The sequence below is a fragment of the Pogonomyrmex barbatus genome, unplaced genomic scaffold (assembly GCF_055798465.1).
Source record: "Pogonomyrmex barbatus isolate J1 unplaced genomic scaffold, ASM5579846v1 scaffold9, whole genome shotgun sequence".
NCBI lineage: Eukaryota > Metazoa > Arthropoda > Insecta > Hymenoptera > Formicidae > Pogonomyrmex > Pogonomyrmex barbatus.
Window position 1 is genome coordinate 4,352,420 of NW_028297193.1, and position 26,273 is coordinate 4,378,692.

A 26,273-nucleotide genomic window follows, 5' to 3' on the forward strand; every position below is an offset into this window, starting at 1 on the left:
ATTAATAGACACGCATTAGGAACCAACCCCGTTTTCACGGGGCTGGCTTCGTACGTGGGAAATGCAGATCGTCCACGGTACTCCGCTGCTAATCTTAGGATGGCAACTGTCGTACGCGAGTGTCATTCAAATCGATTCTGTTCATTAACTCGCAAGGGCGGACGCCCGACGCGGTGAAAATCGCGGAACGCTTGATGATAATGAGTCTCGTTGATTAAAAGCCTCGCATTTTCGCGCCCATTCACGAATCACCGTGTCGCTAATGGGATTGGAAACAGTGACTGACGCCGAGTTGGGGTGTGGAATTGGTTTGGCCGTCCGTTTGCACGTTGGCCCACCCCTCTCTTTCTCTCACTGCTTCGTTCACTCGCACCACCGCCCCTCCCCCCTCCTTCCCTCCTCGTCCACCTCCGCGAAGCGTACGTTTTCAATTTCGTGCTTGAGCCTTAATAGCCCGAACAGTCCTTTCAAAAGCCATCCTTCGCGGCTAACGAAAGTGCTGATTCCACGCGCATCAAGCCCCGCGCGAAATTTATTTCGCACAAATAATCCATCTGGTAAACCTCTTTAGCATACCCGCGAATTTTATGTCGCTGCAAATGGAAACTTAAGCCAGATTACTTCCAGCGTTTTTGTGGAGCTTCGCGTCCGCTCGCGAGTGTTACATGGCATTAACGACGGCGGAATGCAGAAGGAAGGATGCGCGCGGGAAATAGCACGCTGGTAATATTTTCATAAAAATATATCGTATCGAATAAAATATGTTTTTTTTTGTTAATATTTTCGTAATGGGCACGCTAGAAATACGACCGCTTTGATGTTTTGACATTTTGATTGGCAAACAAATTTGCTTCAACATCGGACGAAGAATCTGACATTGAAGTTAAAATTGGGAGTGAATTGGGGAGAGAGTATTCTGCGAATTAATAACGTAATGCATATTATTATACATTCTGTGTGCATGCAGTAAACATTATGTACATCATTATACGCCGCATTTCTGATAGCGCACGATAACGTTCGATTGTCGTTGATATTGTGCGATATAATATGAATGCGCGATAGAGATTTAGCGGGTTGTCAGCTTTTGCAAAAGTGAAGAGTCGGCTATGCGTTACTTTCGGGGGTGATTGCGGAGATATGCGGAATCTATAATTTCCAGGTACACGACGATCTGGTCGATATTAATATGCAATCAATATGGACCCACGCATATTCCGCCGTCATACCCTCATTACGTTAGTGACGATGTGCTATTCGCCGACTCATATTACGAAATAAACGAGCATGAAACGCTGTGATATGGAATATGGACCGCCACCAATATTTACATAATTGTAGTAATTTTGATTCGTAGTATTTATCGGGAATTGCGGTTATTAGAAAATTCCCAGATAGAAATAAGGTTTATAATTTACAATTTTGAGTATTCGCGAGTTATGTATATTCGAGTTACGTATATTCGTGGTTCAATCCCCGCATAAATTCATACGTTTTATTACGATATCTGATGGATGCCGAGGATTTATCAATACTATTTTTTAAAATTCTATATGCGAAACATGTAAATTCGCGGAACGTTACATGGAAATGTATATCAATTCTATTTTCGACAAAAAGCAGAATGCAAAGATACAATAAGTGCACCTCGTCCCTCCTCCCCCCTCCGTTTTGCCTGAATTTAATCGAACATTATGCTTCGAATGTGCTTCCAATACGATAAAATAATAATAAATACAGGGGAAAAGTTGAAGTCGTAAGAAAATGAAGAATGGAATGCTCGCCGAGTTACAACATACAATGCGGCCCGATATTGAAGTTTCAAGAAGCGTAGCAGTCGCTTCGAGTACTTCACATTCGGCAAAGGAGGGAGACTCGAGGAACAATACATGGCTCACTGTCAACAAAACGTCGTCCAGCATTCCCAGGACAATCCCTTCGCTCGCCTGGTACCTTCGTCGTTCGCTCCGGCGTAAAATCGATCTCGTTAAAACTTTCCGAGACGGACGCACCAGTTTCGGAAACTTTCGCGAGATGATGCGGGATAAGGAAGACGAAAGACGTGTCAAGATAGAAAAGGATCGGTACCGGTAAAGAGATATAAAATTGGAACCTCGCAATAGACTGATTTGTCCCGAATACAAGCGAGTTGTCGACGCGATTTTGGTTAAAAGGCAAAAACACGACATGGCAATTTCCCGCTCTTATCCTCGGACGCGGATGATCTCGTCTCTGTCTCCTGCGCCATGCTAATTATTTACGAAATTCGTCGTGGCGACTCCATTAACATAATTGTCATGAGATTTCTGCCGTGGAGCCGGATATATCGCGATACAAGGAACTATCCCGGTGAAAGCTGGAATGCACGCGAGATGCGGTGGAAACTTCGGGCATGCGAGCCGTATTGAAACGTTGTAACTCGTGCGTACGCGGTGGAGCTTGTAAGATGTAATTTCCTCGGGGATTCACGAGGCGAAACTTGGCGGAGCGCCGTCACTGTGCGGGCGTTTTAAATCATCGCGCTGAATGATTCGCGCGAATAATCGTAATTCGGCGCCGGTCTGTGAATAAAATTTTATCATCGTCCGTCACCTCGCGTGTTGATCGCGTGATTGTCACGGAGTGCTGCCGTCCTGAAAAACTATGACGAGCCCGTCTCGAATAGCTCGGGCAGACACTCGCACGCTATAAAATCGGCCGGAACAAAAGGGCTCGAATGGAATTAATATCTGACGGTGCCCACTGGGCTGTAAAATCGAAACTCCGATTATCGGTGATCGTAACGCGAATTTCAGCTCGTTTATTGGAATCGCACGGAGCGATGCGCGCTGTCCCCGGCGTCGAAAAATTCAACGAACTTCATGAGTCCGTGTAATTATCTTGACCGAATTATCCGCTCGATAATCCGGTACCAATGCGCCATTTGTGCGAGTGACGCATCTAATAAAAAGCAGAAAAATAGACATGAATGTTCCTCGAATCTCGAGGAACGTTGAAAATAATGATTTAAATGACGTAACTTAAGTCGTGAGGTAATCATGCCATCGTGGGTGCATGAACGGGAAGCAAAGGAGGCGATTTAGGAACGGTAATTGGCACGAAAGAGAGCGAGCGAGCGAGCGAGCGAGCGCGCGCGCTTGCACTAGCAGGGAACGCGAATTTGATTTGCAAATTTGGGTAAATTCTCCACACTCTCTCTTCCTCGCGGAAGACTCTCCTTGTTTCCCCGTTGGTACTCGCGTGGCGATGTACGGCGGCGTCCTTCATCGCGCGCACCTCGCCCTGCGGATCCCGCGGAGACACGCGGCCGAGAAAAGGCGCGCCGCCGCATGAATTTTAATTTCGCCCCGCCTCGTCGCCGACCGCGCGATGTACTCGGGACGACGTAACGAGCAGCTAAAGTTTTTCGAGGAAAAATTAAAAGTTTCGCCATCGCGTCGCTCCCGACTGCGCCGTCGTCCGCCGCGACGCACCGCGTCGCGGCATTCCTCTTTTGTCGGCTGACAAGCTTTGCTCCTGGTGCAGGTACACACAGGTATCTCGCCGCACTTTAATATTCCCGTAAAGTAATTACGTCGACATAGTCACCAACGGAGAGTGATTTCCGACTAGATATAGTCGATTTATTGCCTGGATTTATAATCCAACAGTCATGTTGATATAGCCATCGCGCAATTTATTTATGCATCTCTCTGTGTACAAAGTGGATATTCATAGAATATGATTATTTTTAATTCTTTGAGTTTGAACTTAAGTTTCTCATAGTTGTGATTCTCACATGTATATTTTTGTTCAACTAACATATATAATATTACGGAAATATTACATAATATTATAAATATAAAATTAATAATAATTCTTCAAATATATTAGCGTTTAAAAACTAAAATGCGAAATAATTTTCGTCCAAACAAAGTCAGTTATAATGCTTCAAAGATTTCAAAGTTATTAGAAAAATGTTGAATTAAAAGATATAATATTCTTTTACTCTTAATTAAGATAATTCACTAATAACAAGGAATCGATTTAAGCTCTTTGACAAAATTTAATCAATACTATCTAGATTGGAGGATCTAGATTATTTCCGTTTGTTTGTTGTAATGAAAATGGCGGATTATGTTAGTCGGCGGTGCACGCGTGTCTCCATTCAGCGATGAAATTTTCAATTCGGCAACTTTACGCAAGAGCGTCAAGAGAAGCGAAGAAGCGGATGGCGAAAGGGGAGCGAGAGAGAAGAAAGGGGAGAAGAAAAAGAGCACGCGACGTAAAAGACTTTTGATGTCGGACCCGCGCAATCTGGCCGCGTCTAGGAGGAGACGGAAGCGCGGTCGTTCGCTCGCGCGCGGGCGGAAGGAGGCAGACAGATTTGCAAGCCAGATTGAAATTTTGAAATTTAAATCTTGCCGGGACTTAAGCTTGAAAAGTCCGCGGCCTTCCGCGGGAAGAGACAGGGACGGGAGGGGAGGGCGGATGTAGGTATTCAAATGCGGGCAAGGTCTTGCTAATTGTCGGATAATTTTGCCGGAGCCGGAGAAATTCAGGGAGATCAAACGATGCTTGACACGGCGGTACGGCGTTGCACGTGCGATCTTCGAATGCCGGGAACGTTTCGTTCCGGATTTATATGCATCATAATGTACATGCGCGAATGGAGATTGTGCTCTCGGGGGACCTCGAGCACGAGATGGTGGATTAATTAGGTGCAGAAAACATCGCGCTTAATTTCAGATGAAAATATCTCGCTACGTTTATTTGCGAATACTTTCGTCCCGTTCGAAATGATTGTTGGCGTATAACAGTAATTACACGAATATTTAATATGCGAATGATTAAATTGGTATATTAACGAGAGCGAAGAATGAATAAAATATTGCGCGCGAAAAATTTTATATTTTACACGTTCAATATTTATTTCATAGGAATTTCAGCTTTTTCCCCGATATTGCGATGAGGACGCCTCTATTCGCGGCGAATAAAGCCGCTTTCGTCCATGATCTTCCGCCACTCTCATTGCTAATGTTAACAAACCGTGCTATTTTCTCCCCGTTTGCCACCCCGCTCGAAAGTTTCACAGCACCGCCGGTGTATTCGTGCAGTGGTAAAGTAACTCGTTACTTCACTTTGTTCTTTGAATTGGATAGTTTTCCATTAGCAATCATAACAACGTCCTTTGGCCCGTACCTTGAGACTGATGGAGACGGCAAAGAGGGTGGCAACCGGCGTAACGGGGAGTGAGTTTGTTTATTCAAGCTTTCGCGTTACCCTCTGAGCTACTGGCGGAGAAGGTTAGCCTTGTTTTCCGTCCACGTAGTTCGTGTTAATTTCCATTTTTATTACAAAGTGAATTGCATTTTCCTCCTCCTCCTCCTCCTCCGCCTTATCCCACCTGATTATTACCTCTTGTTACACAATGAAATGGTGACTACAAACTAGCGTAACTTTGATAACTTACATATCAGGGATATAGTTAGGTGCGAGCGTGACACTTACCTGTAACAAAGAAAGAACATGTTGTTAATTTAGTCAGTAATATTAATTGGTATTACAATATAAAAAAAAAAACAAGAATGATACTTTAATTAGAAAGCATATGAGCATATTTAAAAAATAATCATAGATCTAAAAAGCAATTATAAATATGATTTAATTTTATACAACAATCTATATCGTTTTGCGCCTATTGTTTCTTGGAAAATTTTATAAAATCTTGAAAAATCTGAACGATAATATAATTATTCGTTTCTCCTCGAGTGTGTGTGTGTGTGTGTGTGTGTGTGTGTAGTTCTTTAACTTGTTTGATTTTACTTTTAAATAGAAAAGTTACGAACGATACACGAAGAGCAGCTTCGGAATGCATTCAGACTGACAGGAAGGTTTATAAGAGAGGGTTTTGATGAACACTAAAATCCCCAAGATTCGTATCCGCGATATGTCTCGGATCGAAAGAACATAGGCCGTAAAGAGGAACCGTGAAATATCGAATGCGTGATAGTGGCTCGGCATCGCTTTCGCGAACGATACGACCGCGAAGAACAATCGAGCGTGAACAACGATATTAGCAATAAAGGCGTAAACGCGATCGCACTGTCTTCCTCACTCCACCGTGTTTATGAGCGCTGCGGTATCGAACTTGAGTTTTCGATAATAAAAAGAATCTCGTATAACGCGAGCGGTAACGGATACGACTCGCGATTCCAGCGGACTCGCGGATTCTAAGAGCGCATAAACCGAATCAATTCTACTTGTGGGTCGTTTCTTACTTCTGAAACCTCGGCCAGGAATACTTTGCGTGCTCCAAAAGGTATGTATTATGTAGTATATGTTAGATAACATATTATGAAATACGTCTCTTTCCAATTGAACCTTTGATTAGGATGTACATATGCCAGATGTATCGAGAAGGATAGGTATTGCGATCTCCCCGGTAAGCAGCACCTATAAAGGCACGACCATAACGGAGTATAATTCAGCTTGGTTCTGGTATCTATAGCGCCTACTCCATTCTCTGGTATTGCAAGCCTCTCTGTATCCTGTCGCAACGCATTGCCGTAATGCATTATATCTGATTAGCTTTGTACAAGCTACGTTATCAGAGTTTCCGTCTGTATCTTCCATCGTTTCAGTGCGTATTAATATAAAAAAAATTCCAAAGAGTGAATCCCATCGTCGTCAGCGTTTCGATTGATTTATATACATCCAAAAATTATGAGATAATAATTCCGAATTATCATAAATCCAATCTGAAGATAATTCATAATGAACGGATCTCTTAAAGCTCGATCAACGGAACGTTAAATTAAATAACCCCGTCTACCTGAATGATATGTCTGTTATAATTAATGCAAAGACTCTTTGTCGGAGTAATATCGACGAGCATATTTCAGCAAATGTATTTTATGGGTCGTCCTCCTTCTCTCTCGTTCTAAAGAAACAACAAGAGCGAGTTTCATTTATCTTGCTCGGAATCGTGTTGCATCTCGACAAATGCAACACCGCTGGGAGAACGCACCGTTGGATAAACTTTCGAGGGTATAACGCCGCGCGGGGACAAACGCCGGGAGAGATGAGACCTCCGGACGGGGGGGTTTTATGCGTGCGATCAAAAAAGGCTGCCGACGACCGATGAGGAAACCGAGGAAATTGAGGAAATCGAAAATTCACCGGTGGCATTCGAAGGCTGCCACCATCTCGACGCGCTCTCGGCTCACACAGAGAGAGACACTGCGATGGTGATGCGGCGCATAATTTCAGGCAGAATATAAATCGGTATGTGCATTACGCGATGTCAATACGTGACTCTCTCTCTCTCTCTCTCTCTCTCTCTCTCTCTCTCTCTCTCTCTCTTTCTCGTCGAAGACACATTAGCGAAATTGAAAAACGGTCGCGGAAAGAACCTGTGGTTTAAGAGAATTTCAGAAATTTCGTAGCAGCCGCATGGTACGCGACAAGTAGCGAATCCTACATCTCGACACGCGTAAGAGGATGTGCGTGTGCGTGTTCGCATCCGAGGTCCTTTCAACGTAAATCTTTCCTTCCCCCGTGTCAATCGAGGAGACCCCAGGACGGAAATTACGGGACGCCGTTGCACGCGGCGCGCCAACTCGATAGGTATTTCCACGTCGGCGAAAAATACGTTACAAATCCAACTTTAACCTCCTCGGGATTCCGATCACGTAGCCTCGTCCAAAGATATATATCGTATATCGCGCGCGGCGCGTCAGGTCGGGTCCTTCTTCACGTACCCCACTTTCCAACCTCATTCCACATTCTTCGGTACGCCTCCGAAGCTAATGTCACACGCTCCCTGAAAACTTATACGCGCGACCCCAGGTTAAACCGCGTTTAATGAATTTCCCGTCATCGACGGTACATCTTCCGTAGAAATTAAATTGTATTGCGACACATAGGATGATTCGTTCGATGATTCATCTAGATAATATTATATCGGAGATCTCACGTGTGGAAAGATAATTTTTTTTTCTGTTTATGAGCAAGCTGTGATGATTACGTGATATCGCAAAAGAGATCGTATAGCACAATGGACGTGGACGTATATTTTCTATGTGAATTACGATAACTTTGTGAATAAAGTTTCACAGACCAACGTGGTGTCATCTTTCTGTTACTCTGTGCGCGATATCCGCGTAAAAAATTTTATTTGTTGAAAATGGCACAGCACGACGTTTACTTTGGTAATAAATATACCTTTCAGTCGAAATAGTATGCAACGAAAAAGTCTTTGAAATCTAATTCTTCTATATATAAAAGTTATTGCTGTTACAACATGCGTGTATGTTGTTTTGAGCATAAAATAGACAAACGCGATTTCACTTAAAAATCCTAAATTTAAAAATATATTTCCATAATACTTTCAAAATTAAATATTACATATTACGTTGAATTAAGAATCAAAATATTACACGTTGAAATCTTTTATATAATATATACATAATAAAAATTGTAAATTTTTGAATAAACTTTAATATTCAACTAGATAGAAAAACTCTATTAGTGATAAATATATGTTTTTAACATAGATTGCTTTTTAATGCTTGTGAATGACTATGCAATTATTAAGTAATTTTCAAATTATATTGAAAAAGAATTATATTTTCACATAATGGACAGTAAACTATAGCTAGCTATGGAAATATAAATTGATTTTAAATAATTTTTTCATGATCAAATACAATAAATTGTGATTATATTTTCTAATCTATAATACCTTCTAAAGCAGGGCGCTTTCAAAATGTGTTAATTTGTCAAGAAAGGGAAATGGTTTTATGCTAGAAACTATGGCACTCGTATTCGAGGAACTTAATAGGTACGTGAATATGCACGAGAGGGATTCTGGTACCCATGAAATTCATTATTAATATATTCAAAACAGATATTGAACAAACGAATTCTACGAAATTCTATGCAAATGTATTCCAGACAGCGACTTGTAAATTTTTCATTTGCAGAAGGATAGATGATCGCGATAGATGACCTAGATATCCGCATTGTCTTTTTGCTCTATTCCTCGTTCATCCATTCAATATTCATCTCCATTAAGTAGCTTCGATGAAACATTTTAGTTACTATCATGAGATTAAAATGTGTTATGTACATATGCTACATTAATGTCTTACTAGTCGAAACACATTGTAAAATTGTTTGTGTTACTTTGTAGATGTAATAGGCCAAGCAATAGTTTGCTTATAGCTGAAGAAATAGCCTTCTACGAATTGCAAGTGAGTAGAAGATTCTACTTATGCCGATGTTCTAATAAATAAATAGAACGTTTTAAATACAAGTTTTTCGATAAACATTTTGTTCGCGGAAATAAACTTTGTAAAACGAGAACCGAGGAAGAAATTGAAGAAGGTAAACGTAACTGGCCCCGTTTCTCTAACCTCTCTCCATTACCACTAGTATCGCGTTTCCGAAGTAATCGAGGCTTTGAGCATCCACGCGCCTCCTTCATTTTCATTGACCGACAGACTCGATTAATTTGCGTAATGACGCGTTCCCATGATGCGCTATCCATCAGGAAGTTTCACGAACGCATGCCTCGCCAAGTGTTACGATTGGATCTACGCGCCTCCCGTAACGTACCCTGTTCATCCGCTATCGTAACCGACGACGTGGTATCATCCTTTTAGGCAGTCGCGCAGTAATATATCCTTAAGCTCGCGATTACCGGCTTCGAGAGTCTCGTTCACGGCGGCGGCAACAGGTTACCAGCACGCGCCGCTCGTCGACTTGTCGAGTCGACTCGACCACGGTCGCATCGCACCCTGTGTGCGTGTGCTGCGCGCTCGATCGTCGCGTGTCCCTCTTTCACTCGTTCTCACCCTCTCTCTTTCTCTCTCTCTCTCTCTCTCTCATACACACACGCACACTCGTTCTCACCGCCACCCTGACCACCCGCAACCCCGTCGTCGAGAATCCCTCATAGCGCCGGCACTACCGCGTTATCTCGCGCGCGCGAGGTATCTCGCGACTTGATAGTATGGTGTGTACTTTGATCTAACCTATGATCCATAGACCGTTCTCCGAATAGAGCGTGGCGCCAAAACCCAGCTGCGTTGCTGCGAACCAACGTCTCAACGTGATGCTGCGTCGCTCGAAGTGTGTCCCGCGTCGCAACCCCCGCCGTCACAGGCACTTAGGCTGCTCCTCTAAGCGTTACCGATGTTAGCGCCCGCGTACCTACGCGCGTGCCGTACGCATACGCGTGGCCGCGCGTATCGTCCGCCCGCCACTGCACGTTTCGTTTGGTCTTGTTTTTTCGGATCTCTCGAAGATGTAGATAACAATGTGCGCGCTGCGCGACCCCGGCGAGCGCGATTTATCTTCCGCCCTTGGACTTTTCCGTCTAGCCCCCCCTCCCTCCTTTTACACGTCGTCGATTTGGTTTTTCTTTCTCTTTCTGTTTCTGTCTCTGTAGTAGTATTCCGCACGGTATCGTCGGAATCACCGTGACGGGGAGGAGATGTGTACGATGATTAAACAGGAGGAACCCTTAAGGGTTGTACGCGTTCGAAGCCGCGCGAGATTGCGCCTCGCCGATGATTTACGGCACGAGGGACGCGCGATAAGGCTTCTCACGCTCGCAGGCTTTTGAAACGCGATACAGAGAAACACACGCTGCGCGCGGCGTGGCGTGGCGTGGCGGCGAGTCGGATGGCTGACTGGCGGAGAGCCGACAACTCTCGGTCGGTCTCGGTTCTCGGTCGTGGCCGTGGGGATCGCTGCTGGCTGGTAACGCGCGCGGGAGGGTGCTCGGCGTCGGCGGAGGGATTCTAGGGGGGTGTTGGTGGCTGGAAACCCGGTGGTAGGGTAGTGGCGGCGATGGTGAACTGGGGGAGGGTTTCGTACGACCGCCGAGAGAGCGGGAGAGCGAGTTGGCGAGAGGAATAGAGACGGTGATACATGAGAGGGAAAGAGACAACACTGGTGGATGAGAGAAGGGAAGAGATCGCGGGGATGGTTACCGCGTGGGATAGCAGGAGAGAGAATTCGCCTCGTGGCGGAGATACGCGCGGGAAGGAGACAGCGTAGCCGAGGTAGTTCGAAGGGGGTTGCCCACCCGACGTGTAGCGAAGTAGCAACAGGCGGCAGCCGTCCTCTCTCTTCTTCGCTAGTACCGGCGAGAGTTGTGCACCACGTTCCTCGTCGGCGGCTGGCGCCGTTGCCGTCGACGCTCTGACGTCACAGCGTCGTGACGTAGGCGTGGTCACGGATGCGCACTAACACCTCGCCTGTCACCGTTGTCATAGTGACTGCTTCGCCGATGCCCGCGTTTCGCTGCCGCCCTTGCGTCACCCCGCGCTCCATGTTCACCCCACTCTCCCCGTGCGCCGAGCAACCATCCACCTCCGCGTTCTCGCAACCCCTCTTGCTCTCGCGCGCGCGTTCTCGTTCTCCCTGCGCGCGAGTGGCGCTCTTCGCCTACGTCCGATATACGCCGACGGCGTATACTGTAGAGCTGTGGGGGTGAGTGAGCGAGACGGAGAGAATCGCGAAGGATAAAGAAAGACGCGCGCGCGAGAGAGAGAGAGAGAGAGAGAGAGAGAGAGAGAGACGACACACGGGAGGGTGAAAGGTAGAGGGAAAGTGAGCGCGCGAGCGTGTATTAGCGCGTGTTGGTGTGTATACGTGCGTTGTCACGGTAACCGTGCCTCAAAACAAGCCTGCGCGTTTTTCAATTCGAATGCACTCCCTGGGAAGAGATGAGGTTATAATGAAGTCCCTACCTTCCCCTCCTGTTCACCCTCCTGCTCACCTACTCGCCCACTACTTGCCCCGTCGTTGCGTAACGCACACCGTCGTCGTGTCTCACCGTGTGCCCCCCATCAACTCCCATCCCGTCAACCAGTACCCGTCATCGAAAAGAAGAGGGAGAAGGAAAATACGAATGAAGATATTATTACATATATCATCTTACTGATGATGCAAATTCGCCAGTGGCGATTATAACGGAGATTCAATCATTACTTTGATCTCTCGAGTGATCGATTCTAATTCGGATCGCTCGTTCATTTTTAATTCTTCCAATAAGGAGCAACAGCTGATTAAAACTGCATAATCCGTTCGCGATCAATTTCTCATTTCCAGAGAAATCAAACAGAAACGAGCGGCACGATCAGTCGTGGTAGTTATCGCTGGATCGCGTATTGATTGCGGCAATTTTGTACGCCACGATGGTTATTATGCGTTGGGAAACGCAGCACATCACGGCTCACGCATTATGAACATCGACACGATCAAGTTCCGAGTAAAGCGTCTGTCCTATGGCTTGATCCGAACTCAACCATTAGGCATGCCGCGGCGTTATATGTATCTGGGACTAATGAGATTTCCATGTACGGTGGATGAATTGCTTTGGATGCATTCGCATATAGGATGGACCATTTCTGTACGTCGATAACATACGCTCTTCTCCACCCACGAGGGTTCGGAGACATGCCTTATATTAATGGACTTATCATCCTATCTGATAACTGGCGATGTGCGTTGTAAAGTTACACACGCTAATTACCGGTAGCTTTAAAACGTAGAGAAATCATACTTGTAATATTTTATCGTATTGACGACTTTATTATATTGCTTTGGCAAATGTTGTTGTCAAAATGAAGAAATACTTGTATACTTCGGAGACATAGTCGCGATATTGATCTTAGTTAATTGCGATATTCTTCCCTTCTAAGAAAATTTCTCCCGCAAATGGAAAAAACGGAGCAATTTACGACGATAAAGAAACAGAAAGGTTACAGAATCAATTCCTCTTTCTTCGGGGTATTCTACCTCCGGCATAAATAGGTTCTTAATTATCCTTAATTCGCACCAAATTGAGCTTGCAGGCGTGACGAGCAGCGCGACGCACGGTGTCATTAACGAAATAATGGGAATTAATTTTGATTAGTGCTTCGTTTCGGCGAATCAATCGCGCTCTCGGGAAAGCGATTCAATTCCGCCATTATGGATTCCAATGAACAGGCCGCGCACATGCAATAATTTAATTCCAAAACCCAGCCTTTGTGACAGAATCCGCACGCGTATTCGAAATCAACGTGTTCCGGAGATACAAGCGCGCGCACGCGGGGGGGGGAGGGGAAGGGAGAGATTTTCCGTAGCTTCGTAACAATCGTGTTCGTATTAGATTTAAGAATCATATCTTAATATGCCTATTAAACATAATGAAAAAATAAGATACGTGAATAAAAAATAATTAAAGTTATTCTGCAAACTCTTCACCGTAATTTTCTATAAAAAGAGAAATTAATTTCTTCTCTATTTCATGTAGATGAGATTATCTATTTATTTTTTAAATCTCTCTCAGTCAAGACATGCTACTGTAAGAAGATCGATTGGAAAAAATAATTTTTGATAGATTACTATACAAAAATATAGAATATATAAATAAATATTTATACGTCATCTATATTTATTAAGAATATTAATATTACTGCAAATACTCACAAATAAAAGGCGAAAGATGCAAGTAATTTGATGGAGAATATTAAGCAACGAAAAAAAGATATAAATTTTATCTAATAAATGTTTCTATGTCTTATATCAACTGGTATGCATGTATAAATTAAACATTTAATTGCGTCTTTTGAAATCGCTTTTGATCCTCTCGCATTTTACGCTGGCAAAATTATATCGCGAAAGTATTAGAATACGTCCCACTCGCACCACTCGGTCGAGTGAGTATTTCCTGCGTTAATAGGATCCCATGGCAACAGAGATGAGTATTCCTCGGTATGCTTCCAGCTCCAGCTCCCTTCGCCACCCTTCAAGTCCTCTACCTCTCTTACCCTCGACCTAATTATGTTTATGCCACGTGACCTCCTTCTCTCTGAGGGACGATAGGCGGGACATACCTCGTCGGGCTCGCGCGTCCACAAATTACGTTACAAAGGAACCCTAATTAGTTGCATAATTGTAACATTAGTCGAGCAAGCTCGCAGTAAAAATGTCTATTAAATTAAGGACTCTAAGATGCGGCTTGTGCGCTAGTTCATCATAAAGTGCGAGTCTGGCTACATACGTCTTGCTCCACTTTGCCGCGTTATCAGCGGAATTCCAGCAATTCGGTCGATCTGATTCCTTGCAATCAATGTCATAATCAGAGAAGGGGCGCATATATGACTAAACTACATCGTCTTTGAAGTACCCTCGATTAAAATTTCTATTAGTAGACGTAAAGTTGAAGGAACTGGTTTGCCAGTTATAAAAATGTTTTTTTATCACGCGTACACTGAATTTTTTTTCTCTAACGGTTTTTAATAAAAAAAATAAATAAATAAATAAAATTTTTGTTACTGAAAAGCAACTATGCGAAAAGAAATGTTCAGTTAATGCAATTAAATCCGAGATATGACGTTCGAGAAATCTTTTTACAAAGATGTCTATTCTAATCTGTCTGAGATGCAAGGAAAAAGAGAAAAGGAAAAGGGAGAAAAAGAGAGATAGCAATTACGATGTAACGATTGCCGGCGTGCTCGGCCGTGTACATCTGCACGTAATACGAATACGGAACAGAGCCGTCTCGCGGGCTCCTCGCGGAATAGAGCCCTCGTACTTCTCAAAGCGGTTTCATAACGCAGAAAAAGCAGGAAAATACACGATTGCGCGTACATGAAATTGAGTTTAAAAATGTTTGATGTTGATTGTAGGTAATTCAATCAGAGTGTAGCGAGTAATGAGACGGAAGCGGGGCTAAAATCCAGCTCGTGCTCGGGCAAACGTTCGCTCGCCCACCACCGGCGTTCTTCGCTCTCTCTCTCTCCACCCCCAATCCAGCTATCTCGACTGTACCCTTCCGCGCACTTGCCGCACGTTTCCATCTCCCCTACGATTCTCGACTTTCCACTCTCAAGTTCGTTCTGTGAATATGAATTAAGTTGATACGATTTGGAGCACGCGGATGCGAGAGTAGGTAAGCAAGAACCATTATATCGAGGCAAATTGTCCGGCGGTGGTTTGTCTGAAACGGATCAGAGTGCAGTGTACCGGAAAGAAGGGGGAAGTGTAGCTTTATTTCCAAGACTACCGGGAGGGTGCCTATCCCATTGATTGCGATCCGCACAAAGCAGTTATGTATTTCTATTTACCCCCTAACAACGATTATCGATAATCTCTATTATTTTATTTTCTTGCGACTGCGTAATATTCGGTACGATCGATACACAAATATTAAATCGGCACGTGGCGTTTACCCGTTCATATTACGCACAGAGGATGCTAAGAGACTTTTGAATCTAAGCTCTTTGGCGTCTAGTTGGAAATATCTCATGCGCTTTAATGCATATTTTTAGGTGCGAAATTATTTTCGCGTGCGTGGCATTTCGGCGAGCCGGTTGCGGGAGTAGGTAAAAAGGGTTCGAAAAAAAAAAAAAACGTTGTTGAAATGTCGGGAGTCGACATTTCTCACAGTTTTCGTCGTGTCACCGAGCATTGTTTTTCGTAACTGAAACTCCGTCGTGCGATAACCACGCCAGGATGGTGGTGTAGACAGCCTATCGTATCTCCGATAGGTGAGAAAGAGAGAGAGAGAGAGAGAGAGAGAGAGAGAGAGAGAGAGAGAGAGAGCCACAGTGGAAGCTGCTGCGAAACACCCGAGCAATCCTCGCGCAGTTTCGCGGTAACGCCGTAACATTGTTTCATATGGGCGCATTGTTTACGACTCCATACGCGAAGCAATAAAGGGGTAGAGCCCCCCTTCCGATACGCAGATACATCCGCCACACCATTTAGAACCTACTGGACTCGTTCGTGCGCGACACGGTTACAACTGTGCGGCGCGACTACCACCACAATCGCTTCTCACTCCGATTTACTCTATCTATTTTCCTCTCTCTCTCTCTCTCTCTCTCTCTCTCTCTCTCTCTCTCTCTCTCTCTCTTTCTCTTTCTCATCCGAACACAGGCCAATCACGGACACGATGTAGAAGCGAGATATCAGACGAGGAGCTAGCTGAATCGCTTTCGATTTTCACGGTACGAAGTTTTACGGACCCGAAGACAACGTGTGTTTCATGATCCGCCGCGCATTCGCACCCGTGCGCGATACACACGTGGAACGATCTATCTTTGCTTCGTCTGAATTTACGCGACTGGATTTACGCGTTCTCGCAAGAGTAACATCTTCCGTGGCAACGCGCATCTATTATTATTAATCGGGCGCGAGCGGAAAGACGAGCGCGGATGATTGAATATTCGTTGAATTTTATTAACGTGACGATTATCGTAATGACATTTTTGATGAGGGTGACATGTCGTGGCTCCTCGCAAAATTCGGCATGGCAAGGATGAATCCGAATGTATGGCATGTCGAACATCCCGATATCGAGTGTCAGCCTCGCCGACGCGGAAGGAACTGTAGCGTCATCGTCGAAAATTAATGAACCCTTCCGTCGTGCCGTGAGATATCGAACGGGCGTTGCGAGAATGGCGCATTCCGTTCCTGATGACTGACGGACGTGCAATCACGGGAATGACAGCTGACTCGCACGCCCGCTCGGATATTCTCGCATTTTTCTCGCCAGGAATTTCAATTTTTTCGGCTCGCGCCGAGCCGATTTTTTTGGAATCGGAGCGTCGGCGAACCGAGTCCCCGAATCGTTTGGCTCCGCTTTGCGGAGAGAGATATCCGAAATTTTTCAACATTCTGTCCGAGTACGATCGGGCACGCGGGCCGATTTCCTCCAACAAGACATTTACGATCCGCTCGACTTTCTTTACGAGCGTTTGGCTTCTTACGCCTTTCAACTCGTCTCCTTAACAACTGCCGGTTGCACGTTCCTTCCGTTTCTCATCCCTCTCTCATCTCTCCTTTCCCTCTTTCCTGCCTCCGTTCTGTCCGCTTTCATCTTTTCCCCGCCGTCGTTGGATCGTCACCGGATATAGCACGATTGAGAATACGTATCTGCATCGGGAAGTCGTCCGCGCGCCGATTATACGATCGCATCTCGAATTTCAATTTTTAGGTGGACAGAATGTCTCCGTTATTGGCAGTCAAGACGTTTGCGACTGATCGTCAACGTACGAGAGGTTTTGTGCAGCTGTGCGCGCTGTAAACTAGCGAGCGCGACGTATAAACGTAATTCATCGTCGCGCGGGTCGCGTCGATCGCGGTGTAAAAATTGAGGAATTTTATAAGTTTAACGGACGGTTATGAGCGAGCGTAATCAGATATTACATTCACCCGCGAATCGTTATTGCGAGATCGTTTCTTCGACGATGGCGCGGTATGACTCCGGCGGATGATTAAAATTTATTCCTATCATGGAAAATTTATCCAGGAAGTTGAAACGACGCGGATATAACGATCCATTCTTTTATCGCTGCACCGTGCTTGAAGCACCGATCCTACCATCGGGACATTAGTCCTTGAATCAAAGCTTGATTTCTCGACGACTTTTCGAGGATGGCTCATAAAGCCGAGCCTTATCGCGCGTCTCGCAGTTGACGCAAACGACACGGAGAATCGATTGAAACAAGAGCATTTTTTTTTTTTCTTAAATCGTTATCGTGGCTTCGAATCGTTCTTTTGCCCGGTCACGAAACCGAGCGGAAGTGGAAGAGCAGTCCGAGCGGCAGAGAGAAGAGGGAATGAGAGGCCTGGTCGTTATTCCGGTACGGCTGAACTTAATTCTGTAACTCGATCGGCCACACCGGATGAAATGTACCGTCGGTTCTTCCCGGTAAACCCCATTACCTCCTCGAACGACCGCGGATGCTCGTCAGGTCTGAGTTACGAGAGACAAGATCGTGGTGGAGAGGAGAGGAGAGGAAAGACAGCGTACGGGCGGGATGAGCGGGAAGAGAGGAGGGTGCAAAGAAACACAGGAACGATAGAGGCGCAAGAGAGTGGCCCGAGCCGCAGGGAAAAGAGTAGTGGTTACCTTGAAACAGACCTGCCGGGGAAGGAATGGCATGGACCGCGGAAAATGAAATCCCCTTCGGTCTCTGCCTGGCGTAAAGGGAGAGGTTTGCCTCGTCTACGGCACGACATCGGCATCGGATTAGCGTAAAATCGAAGGGCGCTGACTTGGTCGCTCGTAAATTGGCTACAAAGTTTGGAGAGAGTGTGTGTGTGTGAGAGAGAGAGAGAGAGAGAGAGAGAGAGAGAGAGAGAGAGAGAGAGAGAGAGTGAGAGGAGAGAGGGAAAGAAAAGAAAGGGAAGGGACAGAAGCGGTGGCGGTGATGCCGGTAAGGCACAAAGGGAATCGATTTTGTGTGAATCGCGATCCGTGCGCCCACCAGCCGCTTTCTTCTTTCTTTTTCCTCCCTTCCTCTTTTCGTTCTACCCTTTGCTACCACGCGCCATTTTGTCTTCCCGAATCTGTGACCATCAGCATGCAAAGTGGATAAAGTTTCTAGACTACACTTTCCGTAGCCCCTTTCTTTACTCGCTTCCGATTCCTATACCCGGGCGCCTTGCCCCTCGCGTCCCCGACGACCTCGTCGTCGTCCCGTATCACGCCGACCGTATCCCAGATTGTTTCTCCGCACCTACGAATATACCACGCGCAGTATCCTCCATCCGTGTTTCCGTCCCCTCTTTCTCTTTACATTCCTCGTTCCTTTTTTTTTTTTCGGAAAAGAGGTCCTGCTTTCCTCTATCCACCCGTGGACGATCTTTTCGAATCTGGCGATTTTACAGCGCACCGTACCAGCTATTCTGAATATATAGATCTTCCTGCGATCATCTCGATTCGAAGCTTATTCCTGGAGACATAGGATTTCCAACGTACAAAGTAAGATTCCGGGGAAATATAGGAATAAGTATCCTGTATCCAATTTGGAAACGTATTTTTAGAAGACGTTCCCAAATACCCGATATCTCTGTGAGTTCATTCCGTTTTCTATTAGCTCGAACTTTTTGATCGTCATAAACGCTTACATCGATCTGCAATTGCGTCGCATAAATAAATAACGGCGTATTCTTCATTCTGTTAATTTTTTTATTTATTTATTTTTTTTTTCAAAATAAATGCTATTAGAACTTTTTTATCGATCCGATAGTTCAATAAAATAGCTGATATAAAAGTTTTTATATATATCGTTTTTTTTATATATCTGACTCAAATATCGTTGCTTGATACGGTGTCCGAAAACAATCGAATTGCAATAAATCATATACATTGCAGAATATTTTTATCCGGACGCCAAGATGTATGGCCATATATTTCCAGTCATGGTTTCTAACTGGGCAGTTACGGCGAATTTAACTCAAGCCACTGGCTCGATGATACTTGAAATTTACTATACAGCGCAAGTACCAAAGGCGTGACGACGCTACGACGCTTTGAAAGACCTTTTACGTCATATTGGAAACGGTGCAAAGTTTCCAGGCTTACGCGTTACCCGAAATGCCTTTCCGGATCACTTATTCTTAACTACGGAAAGTGTACTTCGGAAAATGTCATGCCATCCGGATTACGATGGAAGATCGTACCTCGGCAGTTTTACAGTTTTTCACGTCATATAGAACGGTTTTACACTTTATTTTAAAACTCTAATAAAATACGTATTAATATAAATATCGTTGCATATCGATTTGATTAGACGTAGCAAGTTTCGCCGATATACATTAGTTTTTATACCTTCATTTCGCATATAAGATGCGTACGACGTTAAGAAATGATAGCGTGTCGCCTCCAATTTTCGCTGGTAATAATACCGGTAATAGCGCCGATATATTAAGCCTGCCTCTCTTTCCGCTCGCAAAGCATCCTCGCGCGGAAGCTTATGAGATGCATGGACACGCCGACATTACTTATGTTGCGGGAAGTGTTCTCCGAAATAAAGCTTGCGTCGCGCCGATCTGCCCTTGTTTTTTGGCGGCCTCGGCTGGCGGTATTAATCTAGACCGCGTTTATTATGTCACATTATTTATCCCCGACAAGTAAGAATGTGCGTGCTCCTGACTGACACCGCGAATATTTTAGAGGTTCGACTCGCGTACATCATCTAGCTTTTCCCGCACGGAAGCGCGCGGATATCACTTTTCTGGAGCGCAGCGCAAACGCGCTCACGAGCCTAGTCGTGTTCGGATCGATCCTCTTACGAGAGGGGATGAGAAGGAAACGACAGAAACGGGAAAGGGGTGGACGATTACGAGCTAAACGGGATCTAGCCTAAAACGGCGTGGAACTTATCCGCCGAACAGTCTTTCATAGCGTATCGGATCGAACGAGAACGGGAACGGGAACGGAGAGAGCAAGAAAGAGTGGAGGAAAAGATTGAAGTCACCAAGGTGCGGACGAAGGTCGTATCCCACTATATCACGGTATCCAGATCCCAGTTGGTATCTCGAGACACGTTATTCAATTACGAGCTAAGAGGCACAGCGCCGATGGAAGGCAACACCGTCCTTCCGCCGCTGAACGCGACGTTCACGACGATGCTCAAACCCCTCTCTCGGTCAGAATGGAATCGTGGAAAGACAAAAAGTGTCGAGCGTGCGTCCCGTCTCTCTCTCTCTTTCTCCTTCGAGATTTCGAGAGGGGATTCGGTGCGCCATGCGTGGATTGGTCGAGGAGGTTAAAACAGGGGTCGAAGACGAAAGCACGCAGGTGGGTTGGAGTTAGGCCGTCCGGATGAGGGTTCGATATATTGAATTATAGGCTGCGTAGCGCTGATTGAGAGCGACTTTGGAGCGTAGATTACGCGCAAACTACAGCTAAGAGGATCACGTGCCTTGACGCACTATGCCGTGCTTGGTACCCCCGGAATTTCTAGTGGAAGGCCAAAGAATTTAGATCCCCCATCAACGCTCAGAAAGGCCTGCCAGCCGATTATACGAAATGCCGAGCCGAGTGTAATATACCTACCTACCTGCCGGCTATCAGTTAGTTAGATGAAAACCTCGAGTTTCAGTTATTAACGCGGATTACGAGTTAATATTGGATACATTGATGTACAAAATTTGGCAAATATTTGCGAGGATTTCGTTGGAATTATCAATTTTTAATAAACGCGAGGGGGGGGGGAGTAAGGAGAAAATTAAATATGCAGCGCAACTCAACGCAAATACGTGTAAATATTTCACAGGGACATTTACATTGGCTTTACTATGCACGTATGAATTTGGCACAATGCACTCAGTATCGTCAGAGTAAACGCTGCACGCATAACAGAAATATTTTGAACGTAGCCTCAATTAAACATAGTATTCGCGCAAAGCCGAGAATTTTTAACTCAACGTATACCCGTAATCACTAAAATTGTATCCCTGTTTTCTCATTCGTTCGTTAAAATTGGCTTATAGGACTATGAGGGTTCAAAGTGAATATTTCCAATAAAGTACGGCCGACTCTCTCGTTTATAAAATGTATCTTCGAAAGAAGCGTAGCGGAATGTAATTTAAACCTGCCAGGCTAGCGCGTGCCGTGTCGGTTTGGGGATGCAATCATTTTTTTAAAACTATTCTTTTCAGCGATGTACTAGATATAATTAACGTCGATCGGGTTATTCATCCCCATTTTACAAATGCGCCGATGATTAAAGCAATATTGATAGGTACGGTCGAAATACCGACGTTAACGCAAAATATTGCCAATTATCTTTACGCTTCGCGTGTAACGATTAAAAGTCAATAAAATCTTGTTTGCCAGAACGGCATTTCCAACGAAAATTTAATTGTGCTTAATAGCCAATTCCGCAGCCGTACAGTCGATATGCTTCCTTCCTTTCTTTTTTTTTTTTTTTTACCCGCGTATCGTGATATTTCCTAGTTTGTAAAAAGCGGCGTAAGGAGATTAGAGCGTCGTTCGTTAATCGAGAGGTAAATAGGGTCTTTGTCATTTTCTCCTGAGAGCGCTTTTCGTGAATCATTATCGAGGGACCGATTTTCCGGAAGTGGAGAGTGGCAAGTTTTAAAATCACCTTCCAATCGGATAAACGCGGAATTACTCTGATTTGCGCCGTGATTCCCGCGCCGACACACACAGCTCTGTGCTCTCCCAACCCACAGGCCGAAGTCTGAGTGACTAAGATGGCAAAATTCCCGATCCGGAGCGATCCTAACGAGAAGCCCCCCCCCCTCTCCTTTGTTATTTCTCCGCGTACTTTTTTTTCTCCTCAGAAAATGACGTTTAATCGGCAGCAAATCGCGGACTCGCGTTATGTAATTGATTTCATTTCGTACAATGAAACATTATTATAATTTTTGTGCGCCCCTAGGGGGCAGGAGGTAAAATTCGTTAGCGTTTCGTCTGAAGGTAACGTTAATTATAAATGTGCAATATTTATTAAAGTTTGCTGAAACGAGTACGCGGGAATTAAAATATGACGAAACGCAGGCTCCCGGCGGTGTAATCGATGGAAAATATAATTTACATATACATGCAGCGCCACACACACACACACACACACACACACACACACACACACACACACACACACACACACACACACACACACACACACACACACACACACACCATGTATACACGTGGAACTGTATCAGCTCGTTGAACAATCGGTAGGATAGTGTTTCGTGGCACGCGCTATCGCGCCTTGATACCGTTAGAGAAGCGCCTTTGCTAGTGTAAACTCCAGTGAGCGGCCAGAAACCGCAGGAACCGCCACACATAACTTAAGCAGTTGAGTATGGTACACGGAGGAGTGATAGCCGGGAATCTCAGTGTGGAGTAACTTGGTCGCGTCTCAGTAAGCACGTTCATAATCGTTTACGTTTATAGCCGCCGTATACCTGCCTCGGATAATTATCCTCCGAATATAGCTTTCGAATTTTCCGCGACGGAGTAATCCCTCATGTCAATTAAATTCATTCTCTCGATGTTGATTTCTTTCTTTTTCCGCAGCCGATATATTCGCGGCGACGCGTAAGGCGAAAATTTTCGAGCGAACGATAAATATAAGCGTTATATACGTGTCGCGCCGGAGATTGAGAAGAACGCGAGAAATTGAGCGTGATGTCGCACGAGAGTAGGCGCGAAATTATTACGTCATTGCATAAATGCATGGGCTACACGGGAGAGAAGTGGGGCATGGATCGAGCACTTTGTCGGGTCCCCTAAAATATGGAGGTATCGCTGCGTTTTCTTGGTTCCTTCACGGATAAGGAGAGAAGGACTCCTTACATATTGCGTCGGCACTGCATAAATGCATGTTATTCATGCAGCGCATTCGTCGAGCTTCACCCTCCGTTTTCAACCTCTCTGTTTCTCTCTCTCTCTCTTTCTCTCTCTCTCTCTCTCTCTTGCGCACGCGCGCGCGTTCTTTCGCTCGCTCTTCCACCTTCGCCTCTCTCGTTTGCTCATTCCCTTTTCCTCTTTGTTACTTTTTCTGCTTTAGTCGCACGCCTGCGAGTTACGTAAGCACCGATGTACAATTCATTAGTTATGTAACGTCCAGTACCTACGTATACATTCGTCGCAGTAAGAAAACTTGAATACCGCTCTTTCACTTGCAGGCAGGCGGACAAACCACGACCTGCACTTAAGCGATTGAACGCACCCATTGTGGCTTTTTCAAGCGAAACGGGGACCCGCTGTACCGCGAAACGTATCTCGTAAGTCCATTTTGCAGAAGGAGCACTGGCGCGTAATCGTCGTTAAATTTAAGTGAATTCGGTGGATATACTGATAAGAAAGAGATTATAAAATACACATCGCTGAAAACTAACAATTATCTCTTTGCACTTTTTTCCCCAAATCTACATTTCATTTGAAATCTCATTCGCGTCATTTCATTATAGACGTCTACGGTATTTCTCCCTTTTTAATCTCTTAAATGATTTTTTGATTTCCGCCACGTTGTGAACATTATAGCATTAAAAAACTAGATGAAATATATGGCATGAAAATACATTATATTTCGCTTTCAATCTCGCAACGCAGCGCTTTAAAGCTGCATATTACAAGCGGTCTCCGTATTACACACTATTACACACTTTGATTAATCCCCTGTGACGTTTACACAAATCAAATGGAATTCGAAACATCAGTATTACGCTAAATACATTTCCTTCGTAATGGATGTTTCATTTACGGCGTACTTACGTGATGTATTATACAAATTAAATACAGTATTTTGTTACATTACCAGCGCGATAAATTACGCTACTTACGCATGATTAATAGGCGCATATTTCACGAAGTTTATCTCCCGCAATCTTCTTGCCGAATAAAAAAGGAGGGACCTTAAGGCAAAATACATCAGCATCGATAACGTCGTGTGATTAGCGTGAATATCAATGAGCAGCCAAGTGGAAATCAAGCCCAGGCGAACCTTCATCGTTCGCCGGATGCGGTTTGATGAATCTTGTTCATTCCTCAACATCAACGTCACGTTTTCAGTACCTTCCTGGTATAGCTTTAGATCTCAATCATGTGGTAATCAAAATCCAAACATTTTCACGAGCGATAGAACGCGATGAAATATTGTTCGTATAAATCAGCCGGCGCCTCGTAGTCGAAACAGATTTCTTAGGAGATTCGGGAGAATCGTTAGGAAAAATTCGTTGCAATGTTCATCGCATTACGTGCACCACGGCGTCATTAACGGAAATATAAAATTTCATTTGCGTTAATAATTCTCTGAAATATTTTATATACGGATAATTTTGCGAAAAATGTGATATTGTTAACACATTGAAAGCCAATCAAATTTTATTCTGCATTATTTAACTGCATGACTCGCGCAGCGAATCATCTGTCAAAGCGTCTGTCAAATGACCATTACAACACGGTATCAAATCATCGGAAATAAATAAACAATTAGTCATGCAGGCGTAATAAATGAATGCTCTCAGCGCTGTCGCTGCGCCGCCGTTGCGGTTGACTGTATCGGTTGCTCCACTTGCGCCAATTTCTCCCTGAGGCTGTATATTTTGATTGCACCAAGGATATTCATTCATATGAATTCCGCAATTAATTATCATCTCGCGTGCGCGCGCTAAGTAACACGAGGAACAGATTCGAGCAATGCCTTGAGCATAGCGATAGAATGAAACGTTGAAATTTTACCGGCATAACGCATTACATTTCGACAGCCTCACGTATCTCTCCCAGATCTCTCTCTCTCTCTCTCTCTCTCTCTCTCTCTCTCTCTCTCTCTCTCTCTCTCTCTCTCTCTCCTACATCCTCGTTCGCTTGCTCGCGCTACGGATGGATGGCATTTCACGAGTGAGATCAAATTAGATATTGGTACTGCTGTATAGGCGCGTCATTGCGAATTCGAACTCGGCAAACGAGATATCGAGGATTGCGGAGAATCGGTAGATGGGAGTTTAGGATAGCCGTATGATCCTTAGCGCAGGCACGAGGGGAGATGAAGGTAGGCAGGTATGAAGAGGGAGACTAAAGTCGCACGCGACAAGAGGGTGCTCTGCTCTGGAAAATGACCTGTCAGTCGCGACACGTTCTTTTTCTTCTTTTCCACTCTAGTCCTGCCTCTTTCTCCCCCCCTTTTTCTCGCTATCTCTTACTGCCACGATACTACTAAGCTAGAATTCCTATAGCTTTTATCCACTTTTTCAATATAATCGATAATCGGTTTAACTGCTTATTCTTATCTTAATAAGAAAAAAATGTTTGAAAAATAACTACATACAACAGTATTTGTTCTTTTTTTTATATACGAATTTATTCATTAATTTAGTATACATTTTATTAATATTTTTAAATAAATTAAAAATAAAATAATTAAATATATATTTTTCTGTGCTTTTTTTATATTTTATAATTTAGTGTTTTATTCAGCGTTTTATAAAAATGTATGTATATTCGATATAGGCATTTATGGAACATGAAACGAAGAAAACTAGCTTTTGCATGTCATTATTACTTTTCGTATTTATTTTTCGTGAAATTATAGCGGTTTGAAAAACGGCACGCGCGTATATAAAAGAATGCCGCGTGTTTTTTGCTTGTAAGTTCACATATCAGGTAATAGGTTACCAGAAAAGAGAAAACGCGTAGAGTACAAATGCCTTGAAATATTATACGTCATCGATCTATCGAGACGCGCTGAGCAATTCTTCCGATAGATCGTAATCGCAATCAGTATTCTCGTACAGAAAAATCGCAGTGTAATGATGCTATAACTATAATATTTTTTGCAGAAAAATTGCAGCAAGATGATCTTGATTCCATTAGAAAGCTCAAACTTTAAATACTTTTAATGAGTAAAGATCACTTATCTTAGATGATTACCCTTATAGAAATTTAATATTGGAAGGTAGTAGTTAATTATTTATTTTGAATATTAAAGCACTGTTATTTAGTGCTTTTAATATTCAAA

The 26,273-nt window shown here is 44.2% G+C and overlaps 2 protein-coding genes across 5 annotated transcripts in view; both read right to left on the reverse strand.

Moving 5' to 3' along the window:
• Positions 1-10,703, reverse strand: part of bru3 (CUGBP Elav-like family member bruno 3) — a 248,771-nt gene extending 238,068 nt beyond the window's left edge. For 2 of the 3 annotated variants that reach the window (XM_089084572.1, XM_025218744.2), the window contains exon 1: positions 10,020-10,703. Coding sequence is in view for 1 of the 3 variants with exons in the window: in XM_089084571.1 (XP_088940697.1) it covers positions 9,601-9,609 (9 nt within the window). In the remaining 2 variants the exon portion in view is untranslated. Of the gene's footprint in view, positions 1-9,600; positions 9,625-10,019 lie in introns of those variants that run through there. The other variant, XM_089084571.1, reaches the window with a different exon arrangement.
• The window catches only part of LOC105429075 (royal jelly protein-like protein), a 235,723-nt gene that overhangs the window by 53,028 nt on the left and 156,422 nt on the right, over positions 1-26,273 (reverse strand). Inside the window, exon 5 of one of the 2 annotated variants that reach the window (XR_016141247.1) lies at positions 4,795-5,490. The exons of the other annotated variant lie outside the window; for it this stretch is intronic. The gene's annotated coding sequence lies outside the window, so the exon portion shown is untranslated. Of the gene's footprint in view, positions 1-4,794; positions 5,491-26,273 lie in introns of those variants that run through there. 2 annotated transcript variants of the gene reach the window in all.